General features: G+C 40.8%; 2 protein-coding genes across 3 annotated transcripts; one reads left to right on the top strand and one right to left on the bottom strand.

Moving 5' to 3' along the window:
- The first annotated feature begins 421 nt into the window (after positions 1 to 421).
- Positions 422 to 5,861, top strand: LOC138612928 (aldose reductase-related protein 2). 2 transcript variants are annotated; one of them, XM_069686458.1, is made up of 10 exons: positions 422 to 742; positions 1,912 to 2,088; positions 2,354 to 2,470; positions 3,690 to 3,767; positions 4,159 to 4,275; positions 4,374 to 4,486; positions 5,068 to 5,155; positions 5,226 to 5,309; positions 5,467 to 5,549; positions 5,629 to 5,861. In XM_069686458.1, the coding sequence occupies exons 1-10, from the start codon at positions 653 to 655 to the stop codon at positions 5,660 to 5,662; spliced, it is 981 nt and encodes a 326-aa protein (XP_069542559.1). In that variant the 5' UTR covers positions 422 to 652; the 3' UTR covers positions 5,663 to 5,861. The 2 variants fall into 2 exon arrangements, with proteins under 2 accessions (XP_069542559.1, XP_069542560.1); XM_069686459.1 differs by having other exon boundaries at positions 655 to 742; positions 1,937 to 2,088.
- A 35-nt stretch (positions 5,862 to 5,896) lies between these two features.
- On the bottom strand, positions 5,897 to 14,388 carry klhl36 (kelch-like family member 36). Its single transcript, XM_069687172.1, has 9 exons — positions 14,301 to 14,388; positions 13,888 to 13,971; positions 11,806 to 12,000; positions 11,447 to 11,569; positions 10,925 to 11,146; positions 10,524 to 10,829; positions 9,439 to 9,666; positions 9,077 to 9,234; positions 5,897 to 7,767 (listed from the first exon to the last, which is right to left on the bottom strand). The coding sequence occupies exons 2-9, from the start codon at positions 13,945 to 13,947 to the stop codon at positions 7,194 to 7,196; spliced, it is 1,866 nt and encodes a 621-aa protein (XP_069543273.1). The 5' UTR covers positions 13,948 to 13,971; positions 14,301 to 14,388; the 3' UTR covers positions 5,897 to 7,193.
- Positions 14,389 to 16,048: the final 1,660 nt, after the last annotated feature.

The raw sequence follows: 16,048 nt of genomic DNA, 5'->3' as shown, positions 1-16,048 counted from the left end.
AAACATCCTTTAAAGCCCACATAATTACTGTTATAAAGATGTGTTATTATCATCAGTATGTTTAATTGTTATATGCAATTATGAATGTTTGACAGTCTTATTATTATAGACACATATTAGAATGAAATACAACTCACTTTTGCTAATCTGCAGCATTAAAGTATTGCTGCACAGTTCAATTATACAATATCACCACCTAATGTTGAACTGGAAATATTACAGCAAACTTTTCTAACAATGTGACCCGCCTGTGTGTATGTGTGTGTGTGTGTGTGTGTGTGTGTATGTGTGTGTTTAAGTGTGTTTAGGTGTGTGTGTGTGTGTGTGTGTGTGTGTGTGTGTGCACTTCCACCCCTATGAGAAGAGTGACCTTTGCAACATGTTCCTCCTCACTTACCAAGTAAATACTCCATGCTGGTGAAGTGTTTTGTGGTTGTCCAATTATTAACTACTGGACGGATAAGGCAGGAAAAGAAGAAAGATATGGTGAGCGGGGAGGAAACTAAAAGAAACACAGAGAAGTAAAATCAGCAAAGAAAGAGGACGTTGACTCAGCAGTTGCAGTTTGAGGGGCAAAAGAGGAAGAGGAAAGCTCTGACACTGTGCATGTGTCAAGTGAACGCTCCATTTGTTTCCCTCTTGCAGTGGTTAAATGTTCTTCACAGAGGACACTCAGGTGTCCCGGACCGTAGAGCTGAATGATGGCAGACGAATGCCAATTTTGGGTCTGGGGACATGGAAGGTACACTCACACATTCCTGTATCTGCTTTTCACTTGTTAACTTGTCATTAATTTGTTTTTTTGCATACAGTTTTAGAGATATTTATTGTAGAAAAAGGGGTATTTACCAAATGAAACCTCTACAGAGATGCAAAAGAATATGCTGGATTCAGATTGGCAGATAATTCAAATTGTAGTGAACTTCCTAAGCTGTACATGGAGCCCACCTCCTTTAAAGGAACAGTTCAACCATATGGGAAATATACTTCTTTATCTGCTGTCTTGGCAAGGTCTGGATGATACCCCTCTCGTGTAAAGCTGTTTAGTAACTTTGGAGCTAGAAACATTAATTAATCCACCAGAATTCACATGTAAACAATTTTTAAAGTCATGCTTAGGGTGGAAAGCTCAAATACTAGCTTCATGTTGAGCAGCTTTATTCCAGGTTTGCAAACCGACAAAGGATATTAAAAATCTGGGGGGGCATCGGACCATATTTCAAGCTGAAACAACATCTGATTACCTATCAGCTATACTTTAGACAGCTAACATTAAAATAACCCCTGCTAATGTAAGCATTTGATTCTGTTACACGACACAATAAAAAGTTCCTAACTAACAGTAGGCTAATGTTGGTTAACAGAAATGTTAGCTAGGAATTGGTTGAATGCTGACATTAGCTTTTGCTGTCAAAACATGTAGCCTACAACCCTATTTTCCTTTGTCTTTTCAGTTTCTTATCAACTAAGAAGCAATGAATGATAGTGATTACGGACTGCTGTACTGGAAAACCCCTACAGTAGTACAGCGTTATAAGAGCTATGAGCTTTTGACAGTGAACTACAAGTCAGAAGAAAAAGGGAATATGGTAAATTAGCTTGGTTAGCAACCGAAACCAAGGGGAAACTGCTAGCTTAGCTCTCTCTGTAGTTCTGCACTTCTACAACATCTTATTGTAAGTTGTTTTAATCCCTACAAAAAAAAAATAAGACTCCCTAGTGTCTCCACTTTTTACCTAAATAAATCAATGGTTAATGACAAGCTATCACCTAATTATTACACCAATATTTCCATGATATTATCGAGCTGTAGCATAATGGGCCACAAAGCTGATGGATTTTGATTTAGCAGATGGGGTTGTAGTTGAAGACTCTTGTTTGCTCATTTTAAAACATGTCTAACTTTTGCAGTCTTCCCATCTTCCTCGCACATCAGTCCAGGGTGCAGTTGAGGCGGCTGTCGCCGCCGGCTACCGCCACATAGATACCGCTTACGACTACAGAAATGAGGCTGATATCGGCAAGGCTCTGCGCTCCAAGATGCAGCAGGGCATCATCAGACGAGAGGACATGTTCATCGTCAGTAAGGTGGGTGCTGATGAGATCAAGTACTACAGCAGGGTCAGGATGAGGTGGGGGAATAGCATCTTATTTGTTTACACTACCTGTACATTTAGTCCTTTTTGAAAAGAGTAGGATACAAACACTGATTACATCCTTAATGTGAAAAACTAAACCTCACCCTGAGATAAAATGGGTTAATTTTTAGTTAGCTGTTGAAGTGTGCCTTAAATATGGTTTGTGATCGTTTATTTTTTTGGTTAATCAATCTCAATCTGTATCTTTTTTGCAGCTGTGTAATACCCATTTTGAACCGGAGGACATCCCTTTGTGCCTGAATAAGTCTCTGAATGATCTTCAGCTGGACTACCTCGATCTTTACCTTGTGCATTTTCCTGTTGGCCTCAAGGTTTGAAATAACATCCATCATCGAGTAAATTAAAATGTTCTGCTTTTTATTCTGCACTTACCCCCGAGGTCCTCTGCCCACATTGAAACCTGCTACCTTCTGCTGCTGGTTAGGCTATATGGCTATATCTAAAACAGTTTACACTGGGAATTAGTGAAAGCTGAGAGACACGACCCTGAATTTTACCAGCCGTCTCACTCCCAAGGCATCAAATACTAACTCTTTGTTATGGCCCTCCAGCGCTCATTCATAAGACACCCTTGAGCATCTGCATGAGATGCACCTGGCTTTTAACGAGGGGGAATGACTGCTGTAATAATAATATAATAATAATAATCTTTATTTATAGAAATTGAAGTTACAAAGTGCTTAACAAAGGCAGCAAAGCATAACAGACCGGTCATAAAATCATGATCAAAGGCAAGTATTAGAAATAACAAGTAAGTTAAAAATATATATAAAATTAATTTAAAAGAATCATTTGTACATCAGATTACCTTTGTTCCTTTTTCATTTCTTAACTGTTTGAGTGACAGCTAGGGGTAGGGGATTGCCAGGTGTGGGGTGGGTAAAGTGTTTTGTTCATGTTAATGTATGTGAAAATGCTAAAATTCAATAAAAAGAACTTTAAAAGACATAATTTAAATTCATTTAAACATCCTCTGCCCGAGGATCTCAGACTGTAAATAGCTGTTAGTGATGTTGTAGAAAATAGAGATAACGACTGCTCGGGTTAGTGGGCGCTGGATATGCCAAACAACAAAGGATACCGGTGTCACAGTCCTGTGTGAAACCAAAAATACACACTGAGCTATTGTTTTAACCTTCCTCATGATGTTTATCATTACCCAAATTCTCCCCTGGGGATAAATAAAGTTTAATCTTACCTTCCTTAACCATGTAGTTTTTGTTTATTAATTTAAACAAAAAGGCTGCTTACTGTTAAGTACATGTAACAAAGGGAAAAAAACTACCTTATGCTAAGCTACCTTACACCTCTGAATGAGACGCAACAGATGTTTAACAAAGCGTTGTTATTTGACGACCCGGTAAGAGAAGGCATCTACTGTATATGCAGCAGGAAGAAGCAAAATAATAAGGTTAATGCAGTTCAATTAATGCTAATAGAAGCTAAAACTGCGTTAATGCAGGTTAAGGGTAGTTTCTTAACATTCTTCTCTCACATTTGTTTGACTGTTACCTTTAACTTTCTTCCTAGAAAATGGGTGATGAGCTTTTCCCAAAGAAGGATGGAAAGATGGTGACCTCTGACGTAGACTATGTAGATGTTTGGAGGGTAAGAAAAAACACGACTCTCTCTGTTTGTATGTGAACTCTCAGATCAATCACCCTGGCTGCTGAAAAACTGTTTAAAATAATCTTCGATAAAATAATAATAGAAAAGGTGGAAGGAAAATGGAAATTACAAGGATGTACTTATGACAATATCAATGCAGGTCAACCAAAGAAGCAATACACATATAGAGTATCATTTCAGTTTGTATGCCAGTCACAGCAAAACAGAATTTAAATGCTCTTCTAACAGCTTTTTTGTCCCTCAAGGTTATTTTGTTAATCTTCATCTGACTGTCCAGGGAAGGAAATCTAGATATTTTTTTCAGTTAAACCATCTAAAACTCTTAAAGTGCATGGGTGACTTGTGTTTACGCTGTCTGACCTGTCTTCAGGGGATGGAAGCCCTGCAAGCCTCAGGCAAAGTGAAGAGCATCGGTGTGTCCAACTTCAGCATCCTGCAGCTGGAGAGGCTGCTCGCTCTGTGCAGGGTGCCTCCTGCTGTCAATCAGGTACTGCATGTTTAGCTAAGGGTCCTGTAAGTTCATAAAGCTTTCTCTAGATCAGCATCCACTTGTGCTCAGCTCTTTTTCTTTTGCTTCATCCACAGATAGAGCTTCATCCCTACCTGGTGCAGGAAGAAATGATAGAGTTCTGTAAATCCAGGAACATCGCCCTGACTGCCTACAGCCCCTTTGGCTCGCCTGCAAGACCCCCAGGGCTGTAAGACTCACAGCGTCACACCACATTTATTAAGATCCACTTTTGTTGGTTCATGCTGCAGAGTTAGAACCAGCTTGTACTGTTTTATGTAAATTGATTTATGTATTGTTTATGTATTTCATATATGCAATGACTGCATCCTAATTAAGAAACAAAAGATACAGTATGTTAAAAGTACAATTATTAGTTATTTTGTGTGTGCACAAGATGATTTTCCTGCGCAAGTTCTTATCTTGGGAACACCACATAATTAGCTGTTTTGTGACCACACAATGAATAGTCATGGACACGTTGCACAAGAAAGGTTATTATCTTGGATGCTCTGTACCATAGTTTTTCAGTTAATCATGGCAGTAAATGCATGCATACAAAGGAATTGCTTAATGCAATGCATGCACAATGTTGCATTCCAGCTCATAGGAATACATATAAAAATAGCCCACCTTGGGTGGGGTTCATTTTTCTTGTGAATTATGGGGTAACGTGTGAATTACAACTGTGACATAACTACCTGTCTGGCTCACTAAATGTTATGAATAAAAAAATCTTGGCCTCCGGTTGTTTTGTTTTGCAACTCCTAGATTAAATGGAGACACAGATCCACATAAGATCCTGGAGGACCCAGTCATAGCAGATATAGCCAAGAAGCACAAACGCAGCCCTGCACAGGTCAGTGTGTGAAATATTTGCGTGTGTGTGAGTGTGTGTTCCTTTGTTAGTAACAGTAGTGTTTACACAGGTATTGCTGAGGTACCATTTGCAGCAGGGTATTTCAGTCATCCCTAAGAGTGACAAGTCTCATCACATCCTTGAAAACACAAAGGTAAAGCCTCCAACATGCCAAGAGGACATTATTATTTATATATATAGATTTTTGAGAGGTTTAGAATGGCATATCTATATCTGTTCATGTATCTATCTTATTAATATCTTTATCTCTCTCTCGCTCTTCCTGTCTTGATGCTGGTGTTTTTCTGCAGATCTTTGACTTCAGTCTGTCTGAAGAGGACATGAGAGCACTGAAGGGGCTGGACCGAGGGTGGAGGACATGCTTACTAGAAGAGTAAGACAACACACAGCCTTTACAGAAACGTCTGTTCTGCCAGTTTCACTGTGATGATGGTTCTGTTTCTTTTTCTTAGACTCAAGTCTCATCCGTACTACCCCTTTGTATGAGACAGCCAGAGGGGAGAGAAAAGACTGGAAACTTGAAAAATAACGTAATCAACAGGAATCAGATAAGCTACGTGTACATCTGCCTGCAGTATCACACATTGTACCTAATAAGAGCAGTTTGACTGTAATGACTGTGACAAACACATATTAGGGCATTAAGTTGTTTTCTATTTTGCACTTTTCTTGTTATTAATAAAATACTATACGTGTGGTTATGCAATGATTCCATGAGTCTTTAATAAAAAGGGAATGTAAATGCACCATACAATAAATTATTCTCTCTTTTACAGAAGAACAGCAACAAATGTGCCTCATGTACAGAGATAATACAGTATACCGCCCCCTCCAGCACACATTTGTTACTGTCATTAAACTATAGTTCTTGTAAATGTTCAACAAATAAAAGCAGAATTAATTATTTATTCATTCCCCCTAACAAATTGTGCACACCTTCTAATCTTGCTAAGCCTTGCAACGCTCACTGTTTGCATGTTCCAAAAAGCAGTGGGTCCCTTCAGACAGACAGACAACATCAGCTTAATGCTTTTAGTCTTTGACTGTTTTTTAAATGTCAGATTTGATCAGCTGAAGCTAGCAAGCTAATTATGCTAAAGTTAGCTCCATGTGTTGGTTGGATGTTTGTCTCTTGCTGAACATTTGGACTCATGATAATCAGAAATCGTCCATGTTTCGCAGACTACACGCGAGGGTTGGGGAGCTCAAATTTGCAAAGGTTATTATATTTCATTATACGAACAAGAAAGGTGTAAATATATTGTGAAATACCAACCGCACATCTTTGACACGTTTATGTTAGCCGAGAAGGAAAATATCCCTCCTTATTTTCACTATCCATTGTCCTTTCAGGTCCTGATCAGTCAGAAGCGCCAGATTCTCGGCCATTATACGACTTCAGTCGTCCTGGAAACACAGATGTATGCTGGTTGTTAACAATTGGTTAACTAGGGTATCAACTTGTTGGATGTTATTCTGTCAAACTATGCTGACTCTACATTTTAAATGAAGACACCATAGTGCACTCAGGTTTTTTTACGTCTCCAATTAGTATTGTACAAACTAATCTGAGTTCACCCAGTTTTAGTCAAACCTTCCTTGTCTGCATGATGTGGATTTGCCCACAGTGCAGACTCATGTACAACTGCTATCCTTTGAAACATCTTTCAGATTAACACTAAACATTAACTCATCATCCAGCCTTTGAACTCTCATTTCCTGACCTTAGACATAGAGAGGGGCCTGAATGCTTATACGTTTGAATTTACATTACCAGAGCCATCAGAATGTCCAACTGCAAATACAGTACACTGATGTCCCCTTATGTGATGAAGTATGCACCTCCCCTCTCTTGTCATGATGCTGCAGTGTCTTTAGGCTGAGAAAATAATTCTGATACTCTTGTAAAATATTAATCTTCAAGATTTTGTATCAGCATTATGTATCAGGCTCTGTTTCCGTACAGAGTTAAGTCTTATATTTTTGGACAGACAGACAGACAGACGGCCGATTGTCACTACGTGGGGTGTGATCTTCCTTTCATGCCTTGTCCCATCTTCTTCCTCTCTGGAGAGGGTGATGATGGAGAGGCCTTCACAGTACACACACATGCTGAGGCCCCAGCGATGCGTTTGGGCAGGTCGGGCCCTCTGGACCATGAGCCCTTGTCCGGGTCGAACACCTGAGTGGCTCTGGAGAAAACCATACTCTCCCAGCTGTAGCCACCGAGCACATAGATCCTCCCCGCCCAGACCGCGAGTCCCGCCTCACTGTTGGGCAGCAGCAGCGGTGCCACCTGAGTCCACTGGCCGCTGCGGGGGTCATAGGACTCCACCTGCAGGATGTCGAAGCGCTCTGTGGTGTCCTCGTGATCGTCGCTGCCCCCGATGGCGTAGATGAGGTGGTGGAGGGAGGCCATGCAGTGCCAGCCGCGGGCCAGAGACATGCCCTGGCGTTCCACCCACACGTCACTGTCTCGGGAAGGATCATAACTCAGGACTTCTCGGCGGTAAGGACCGATCTGATAGTCGTGACCGCCTGAGATGTAGACGACACCGTGGTGGACCGTCCCCGCATGGCCGTAAGTAAACCTGTGAAGGAAAGAATTCACAAAGTTAAATGCAAATAAAATGTGTAAAACTTACATAGCATAAAAATCAACTAAAGCAAATATAGCTTTATTCGCACAGGAATAAAATTAAAGGGCCAGTTCGCCAATTTTCACCTTCAGTCCTATCATGCTATTATGGGGATCTAAAGCCATTATGGTAGGAAACAATGCAATTTGGCTCTGTACCTTTGGAAGACCCAATCCGCTTCTCCAATGGGCCCTGGAAAACCTCCGCCAGACTATGTAAAACGCGTCATCTGGCGGAGGCCAGGAAGCTCGCTAAACTACACTTCCTCAATCTCTGATGTCATGTCTCGTTCAAAATCGTCAGGTTTGAAATATAGACTGCAGAACCAAAGTTTTTTAAGATGATCCACCGGTATATTCTCATCTTATTTCGGAATCTGTTCCATAGTACTTCACTGTTCCTTTCAGAGGGAGGGGTGCAATGCACGCTGGGTGAAACCACAAGCTGTTTGAACACCTTTCTCCACAGCTATGGCACCAATTTAAAACATTATTGCTTCCATCGATTACAGAGAACACCAGCTTTGACTGACAGGCTTTTTCCAGGGGTGAATTGCTCCTTTGAAAGCTTGTCTGTGATCTTAATTCCATTCGTGCCATGCTGGTAAATTGTAAAGTAAAATTTCCACCGCAAATGAACTAAAACATTTTACCAACCACAGAGGTCATGTGATGAAACTAATCCTGTGCATTGGCATCTCAGTGTTCCCTTTTTTTTTTACATTCTGCGTGCCTGTTTTCCTGCCTCATTGTAAGTCCAGACTGACATTGCGCTCAAAATTATAGATTGAATTTTGATTCCTGATTTAAAAAGCCAACTACTTTCTTACTCTTTCAAGTCATGTTATTCTTGTTTTAACTATATATTTAACCAGATGCAGGATGTCAGTCAGCTAGTAAGCAATTTTAGCAGCAACTCTGCCTGCAGCCCCGAAGCCTGGCTGATGAAACACTTATTTTTCACATGAAACTGCTTTAATAACGGTCTGTGTCTGAAGGGGAGGAGACCTCTGTGAATAATTCAACTCACAGTTACTGTTAAACCCTGTGAAATATGAACAAAATGAAGAAGAACTGAATCAAATGTAACCTTTACAGCCTGCCATGCTGTTGCTTCTGCATTACTCTGTGTACACTGATGCAGCAAGGGGAAATAAATTGTAGACATTTTACTGACAAAAGACTCAAATTGACAACCTTTATGAGACAGCCTTAAAATTTCCCCATGAAACGGCAGAGTAGGTAGCACCATGTGTTCCTACCTGGGCAGTCCTGCCACGTAGGACCAGCAGTCCTCAGCCGGACAATAAACCTCGACAGAGGACAAAGCTCCTGTGTCATTCCTCCCTCCCACAGCGATGAGACACTCTCCTACTGCTCCCAGGTAAAAATCCACTCTCCGCTGGTTCATTGAAGCTCCCTGGAAAACATCACACTGTCAAAGACAACTACTACAACCAGGAAGAAATTATAAATTAAAATTATGATATTGCTAATTGTTTTGGCACTTTTGTTTGTGCTTGATTTGGGATGAATATCAATATCTGCAGGTTCTGTTCATGATATATAATTTTCATATGTAAACTGTTGAGTGTTTAATAGCAGATTGACACTCGTTCAGTACCCTGGTCCACTGGTTGTGGCGGGGGTCGTATCTGTACAGCAGGTTGCAGGCAGCATCTCCCCCGTTGTCCCTGGACGAGCTGCCGCCTGCAGCGAAGATAAAACCCCCGAGCACAGCCAGGCAGTGATGGCTCCGCTGGGCAGGCAGCTCTGTCTCCACCTCCCAGCTTCCTGTTTCGCTGTCCAACCGGCAAACATTGGCGCTCAGCTCCTCTCCCCGTTCTGACACCTCGAGAAGTAAAGAGAGGAAGTTGCAAAAATCTAAAGGGTGACTTGACTAAATGGGTCAAGTATCATGAAAGCAAGTTTCAAGGACTGTCAAAGTCAAGGTCAAGACTTAAAATAGCAAGTCTCAAATTAACTCTCGTGAAATTAGGTCAATTAGTCAATTTACACTTCTTCATATGAAAAGATGTACAGCTGCACGAGGGCCTGCCCATCGCTGTTTAATGTATTTTTTATAATTAAAATACATACACGCATCTAAACTCCAGTAGATTGCTGTAGCTGGCTTAAACTGCTGGCGGGGCGTAGGTGTCAGACGAAGCGGTTAACTGCACGCTGCCTTTGTTTACATTTTGCAGGGCAAAAACAGCAAAGAGATAAGAGGTGCGGCTTTGTCCACAGGGGGCGCCAAAATCAACACACACCTAAAGTTCCTCACAGGAGCTTTAAAGAGAAAGATGCTACTTTTGAAAACAGAAACAGCCATTGTTATACGTGGTTTTTACTTTGTGTATATTTGATCTTTACATGAGATAGTTTGTGACAGACTGTTATGCATTGGATTATAATTTGGACACCTCACACTGGGTGGAGCCTTGGTTTATGTGCCTAAGGTGTATATCTCTGTAGGGATCCTCTCTGTAATGTTTTCAGACACTTACGATAACAATCTTAACCTGTTATTGGCAAAAACCAGCATGTTTAGAGGACATACTTTGATTGGGTTAATTTGCCTGTCTGTAATAAAAGAAAATATATTTTTATAAAATAGAGAAAATATATAACAATTTTTATAGCATTTTATGTAAATTTAAAACACATCATCTGATTTTGTTGTCTCTAAGAATCACTCCTATGTACCTCTCCTCCAATCTGCAGCAGCCGCTCTACTCCTCCACGCAGCGTTGTCCGTCCTGTCTGCAGGAGCGGCTGGGCGCTGGGCCTGGCGTGATACCCCACAGCCTCCTCCACCAAGGCCTCACAGCCGGCCTCCTCTGGCAGCAGGGCCCGCACTGCCGGCAGCACCCGGCCCACCAGGTCCCCCACTGGCATCAGAGGGAAGCGGATGTGGGAGAGGAGCTGTCTGGCGTGGGGGGTCCGCTCTGGACTCTGGCTGAGCCACTGCAGGGAGGCCTGGAGGAGCGCCTGCTCGCTGTCATGCTGAACCTGGTGTAAGAGAGAAGGGCAGAGATGATATCTTATCCCCCCAAACATGCTGTGGATTAGTTGTTGTGTCGTGGTGAGATGAGGAGAGCACTTACCTTGCCACTGGAGAGGTAGAAGGAGAGTTTGTGGAAAGGAATGTCCCGCAGAAAATCAGGGGTGAAGGAGAGCGTGGCGAAGCGTGTGAGGATGAAGTGGTCGATGAACGTGTCGAGTCGCTCCAGGCTGTAGAGCAGAGCCAGCTCCTGCAGGTACAGGTAGTTGTCCTCACTCACCTCCCGCTCCAGATACTGGCAGCAGAAATCCACCACTCGCCACACCTGAAACACAGAAGCACGCTAGTCTTATAGATTGTACATTTTAATAACATTTAAAAAATATAACTCTCTATTTTATGGCAAAACTCTATTTTATAAGATTTAAGCAGCCTAATGTTGATAATGGATAAATGCTTTATAACACGGTTATAGCACCATGCTTATAAACAGGACAAATTCAACTCAATACACACATGGCCCATACAATCACTCAGGCAGCTGAAGTGTAACATGATGCACTGATCTTTGGTAAGCGTTTTATATTAACCTCATGTGTTGAACAGAAAGTGCCCAGTGTCTCACCTGCATGAGGTGGGCAGCTTCCAGCACATAGTCAATGTTTCCTCCATCCAATGGCAGCTCTCCACTGTACAGGAAGTCCACTACAGCATTCAGACCGATGTAGGAGACACCAACCAGCTCCACCTGCAGACAGGAAGAAGAACACGGAGGTATAATCAGGAGTCTGACATAAGATTATATCAATATACATCATCCTACTTCACATTTACAGTGCCATGAGTACTACTAATAAACAGTGTGAGTTATCTTAATGACAGTACTATTAAATATTCATTGAGATAGACAAAGTGAGAGAAGTGCATCTGCTGTTTCCTTATTTCCTCCTGTGTAGAAAATCCTCTTTGCAGCATTGTCTGTACCTCCTCCTGGCGTTCCTCCCTCATACCCAGGGTGAACATGGCGTGAAAGTACGGGCTGGAGACAGCCAGCAGGGCTCGGTGAGCTGGGACCCGCTGCTCGTCAGCCACCAGAACCACATCGCAGAACTGGCTGTGCCGCCGCTGCTCGTTGAGACCCTGAAGCACCTCCACAGATTGATCCGCACAGCGAAACAACTGTCAAGACACATACACAGTGAAATTTCAACTTAGAAGCAGCAGCAAATGGTTTGCAGACCCTGTTTGCCTACATATGATTTGTTCCATCAACTCCACTGGATTTTTTAGGATAATAAAAAAATAATGTTGTTTTTGTTGACAGATTATTCTCCGATAAAGATGTAAAGAGTCAGGACTGATCATTAATCAACGATAAGGCAGTAAAGGATGAAAAAACAAATTGCACTGATATGACTCTGCAAAGATACTCGTTAGAAGGCTGGATTCTTAAACAAATACCTTTAATGAATATACTTAATATTTGTACTAATTCTAAAGCAATTGTAGTGCTGCAGACATTACTGAGAGTACTATGGAGTCGCAGTGTTCTCTGATGGACAAACTTTGTGAACACCATTTCACCCCAGCATTGTTTTCGACAGACTGCAGACTGCAGACTGCCATGAAGATTATGGGGGTCAAAAACCATCCGCCCCTCCAAATGCTTTATGAGCATGAAATTGTGTCAGACCCAACTCACATACTAGTTCCAGCTTCTACCTTCTGGCAGGAGATTTAGGGTCCCAAGGTGCAGGCTTAAACAACAACGTATAGCACAGGGCAGTGCAATATGTTACATAGGGGCAGTGTAATAGGCTACATAAGGACAGTGCAATATGTGACATGAGGACAGTGCAATATGTTAAGACAAGGCAATATGTTGGGACAGTGCAATATGTTATGTTAGAATAGTGCAATATGTGACATGAGGACAGTGCAATATTTGACATAGCGTGCGTGCATGCATGTGCCATCTATGTATGGGGACGGATGTATGTTCTGGATTATCAGTTTCTGTGGAATTGTTTACTTGTTTATTGCAGCTGTGCTGAACTGTGAATTATGACTTTTGTGTAATTTTAGCTTGTAAACTGTATTTGGATGGAGTCCAGGAAACATTTCCCTAAGGGGACAATAAAAGTATATCTGATCTAATCTAATCTAAAATACAGTTTTACTACCAGAAAATAATATCAGCAAGAAGGGAGAAAAAGAGAGAGTATATTACCGTGCTTTTAGAAAAAATAAATGTCTTTGAACTGAAAAATTCAATTTGTTCATCTTGTTGATTCATCCAAAGACATCTTATTTAAACTGCAGGAAAATGGGGAGTTGACACAAAACTAGAGTGAGTTGTGTAATCCACAAAAAAGATGCAGCAATTGCAGTAATCCAGTTAATGACTAACCAACTGCTTTAACATCTGACAATCAGTGAATGAATGAATATCAGAGTGGATTCAGTGGGGGAAGAAAACAATGGACCAAACATGTGAAGGACATAAAATAGATCCTGATCTCATAAATTGTGTCTGATATGTTTTTTCAGCAAGCACTTTCAATTACCTTGTGAAATCCTCGCATTCTCCCTCATTAAAAATGAATGAATCTGCATAGTCCCAGCCCACTGTGTACTACGTTTCTCCTTTTATAAAATTACTGCCGGACACAAAACACATCTCTGCCATCGTTTAGTTGCAACTTGTTGAAACTTAGTTAGCTTGAAATGTAGTAATTAGTAGTACTAACATTAACATTAGTAGTCAGGAGTGAGTTTCCAAAAATTACGATGATGGTTACAGTTGTCATAGATCCTTAGAGCATTTTATGTCTTAAAAAATGACTGGAGCCAAAACAAGGACACTCAGACAAAGGTAGCACAAACTCTTAAACACTAAAAACTAAAACTACTATATACAGGTCTACTTAAAAAGTATTCAAATATACAAACACAACAACAGCACTTATAATAGCGCAATGGAGTGTGCAAAGGTTCTGAGATAAATATTGTTATGGATCACGTTGTTATATAAAAGAGGGGACACACACACACACACACACTGACCTTAGACGATTCACTGATCCGCTGGGGACGACACACACGGCTCGGTTTACCATTGTCCATTATGTCCCCTCAGGCAGGCATCACCTAAAGGACACACAGTCACACACAATATTGTTATTACATTTGAAAATCAATTCCTCAACTCCTTGTACTAAATTAATCCTACAATTAAGTATCAGATAGCCAAAGTAAAATAAACATATGACTGGATGTGTAAAGCAACGATTGTCCTCATCTTTTTTACCTCTGAGAGGACATTTCATTATCATGTTTACTGGATATCTGACAACACACACGCAGACAGACACACACACATACACACACACTATCTCTCTCTCTAACTTATTTAAATTGTCACCCTCAGATCGTAAAGCCTAGAAAGTTCCCATTGTTATGAACCGTCTAGTACATACATTTGGACGTACGTTGGAGCAGAGGGCATCTGTTCACACTGTTATACAGTTAACAGCATCTCTTGTCCCCGCAAGTTAGCACAGGACGGAGGAGCAGCTGCACTTATGGAGAAGACAATCCACATGCGACGTTTTTCAAGGACAACACAAACTGGACAGCTTCCTGAAATCCACTTCTTTAACACGGTCTCTCATTACAGTGATATATACCCCCGATTACATACTTTCTTAGACTACCGGGACAGCTGCAAAATGTAGCATATCGCTAGCTCGCCGACATAAACAAATTGACTTCTGGTTCAGGTTTTCAAAATAAACGTCTCCATTTTCGGACCAAAAATATCGAGTAAATTCTTTAAAACAAACACAGCAAGGAGTGTTATAAGTGTGTTGTGAATAAGAAATATAGGAATTATCGTATATTTATTTAATTATTGCTGTTTTTGTTGATTAACGTAAACTGCTGCAATTGTATGAGGCATAAAATATATATATATTGTTGCTATTTGAGAATAAAATTGGCTATCAACATTTTGACTCTACTCTGTACATTTCGAATTAATTTTTGTACTGCAAAATAAAAAAATACTTCGTCCCCATTATTTTTTAATATTCTTTCGAAAAATAGATTTGTTTGCTTAAGGGCAGTTTTAGTGTGTTTTTGGTCGAACTGACACGAAGACACAACTCTTTGAAAAGGTCAATTCTCTTATATCATATTCAATGAAAATGTAATCAGAAACTTTTTTTGTCATTTTATTTTGAAGCCATTACCTCTCAGTAAGCTAGTTTAGAAATAGAATCCCGGAAATAATATGCAACTAATGGACCAATCATCACCAGCTCTATACGGGTACATTCAAGATTGGCAATGTCACCGAGCGTTTTAAAGATGTACCGGTTACTGGTAGAAGTAATGGATTTTGATGTAAGACGCATTTCTTTCAAAAGTTACGGAGTTTATGGATGCAAAGAGTAGAGACCTTAGAGAGTAATTAAACTTGAGAGCACCTCACGTGAAGAATCTGAAAAAAATCAAGCATGACATGACATGAGGCCTTATCCCACATTTAAAAATTTGGGATTTGGGTTTCACAAAAGTAGTGGTTTAAACTAACTAAGCTAACTGCTACACATCCCTTCCAACAGAGAAAGTCAGCTGGCAAAACAAATAGAGAGACAAATCTTAAAGTAAAGAGTAAATTCCCATAAACGAGAGATGGGAGTTTGCTCCATTAAAGCAGAGGAACAAATCTGTAACTACTTATAAAATTAAACAGAGATACATTTTCTCTGTATTTTATGCTGAATCTCAATCTCAATTAAAAATGTCTTTCTCTGTTAGGAGAGGAAAAATAATGCTCCAATATTGCAAAACAGACAAATAACCAAAACACATCATTTAAGTACATAGCCTTTATATCATGCCTATACGAAAAATGACGCATACAAGTAATGATTTAATTTGTTCATTGTTAATAATAACTTTCTGATTAACAGTTTGTTCCATAAACTCCAGTGAGGCTAGTGTGTAGTGCCGCTTGATGACCAGCAGAGGGCGGAGTTATGCAGTAGGACACAACCCAGAGAGACAGAGCTCAGACAGTATGTGCTAGTGGGCTTATGGATCGGTACTCATCAGTGTCAGTAAGCAGAGAACGGGTGGAGCTGGCGGACTCAGTGACCTCTGACCTCTGCTCCGTGCTGACTGCCGGTTGTACTGGCCCCAGCGGCTCAATAGGGCCTAC

The sequence above is a fragment of the Semicossyphus pulcher genome, unplaced genomic scaffold, assembly GCF_022749685.1.
Source record: "Semicossyphus pulcher isolate SPU_LCO1_2020_fin unplaced genomic scaffold, fSemPul1.0.p SCAF_8, whole genome shotgun sequence".
Classification (NCBI taxonomy): domain Eukaryota; kingdom Metazoa; phylum Chordata; class Actinopteri; order Labriformes; family Labridae; genus Semicossyphus; species Semicossyphus pulcher.
This window is presented reverse-complemented; position numbering and strand designations above follow the sequence as displayed.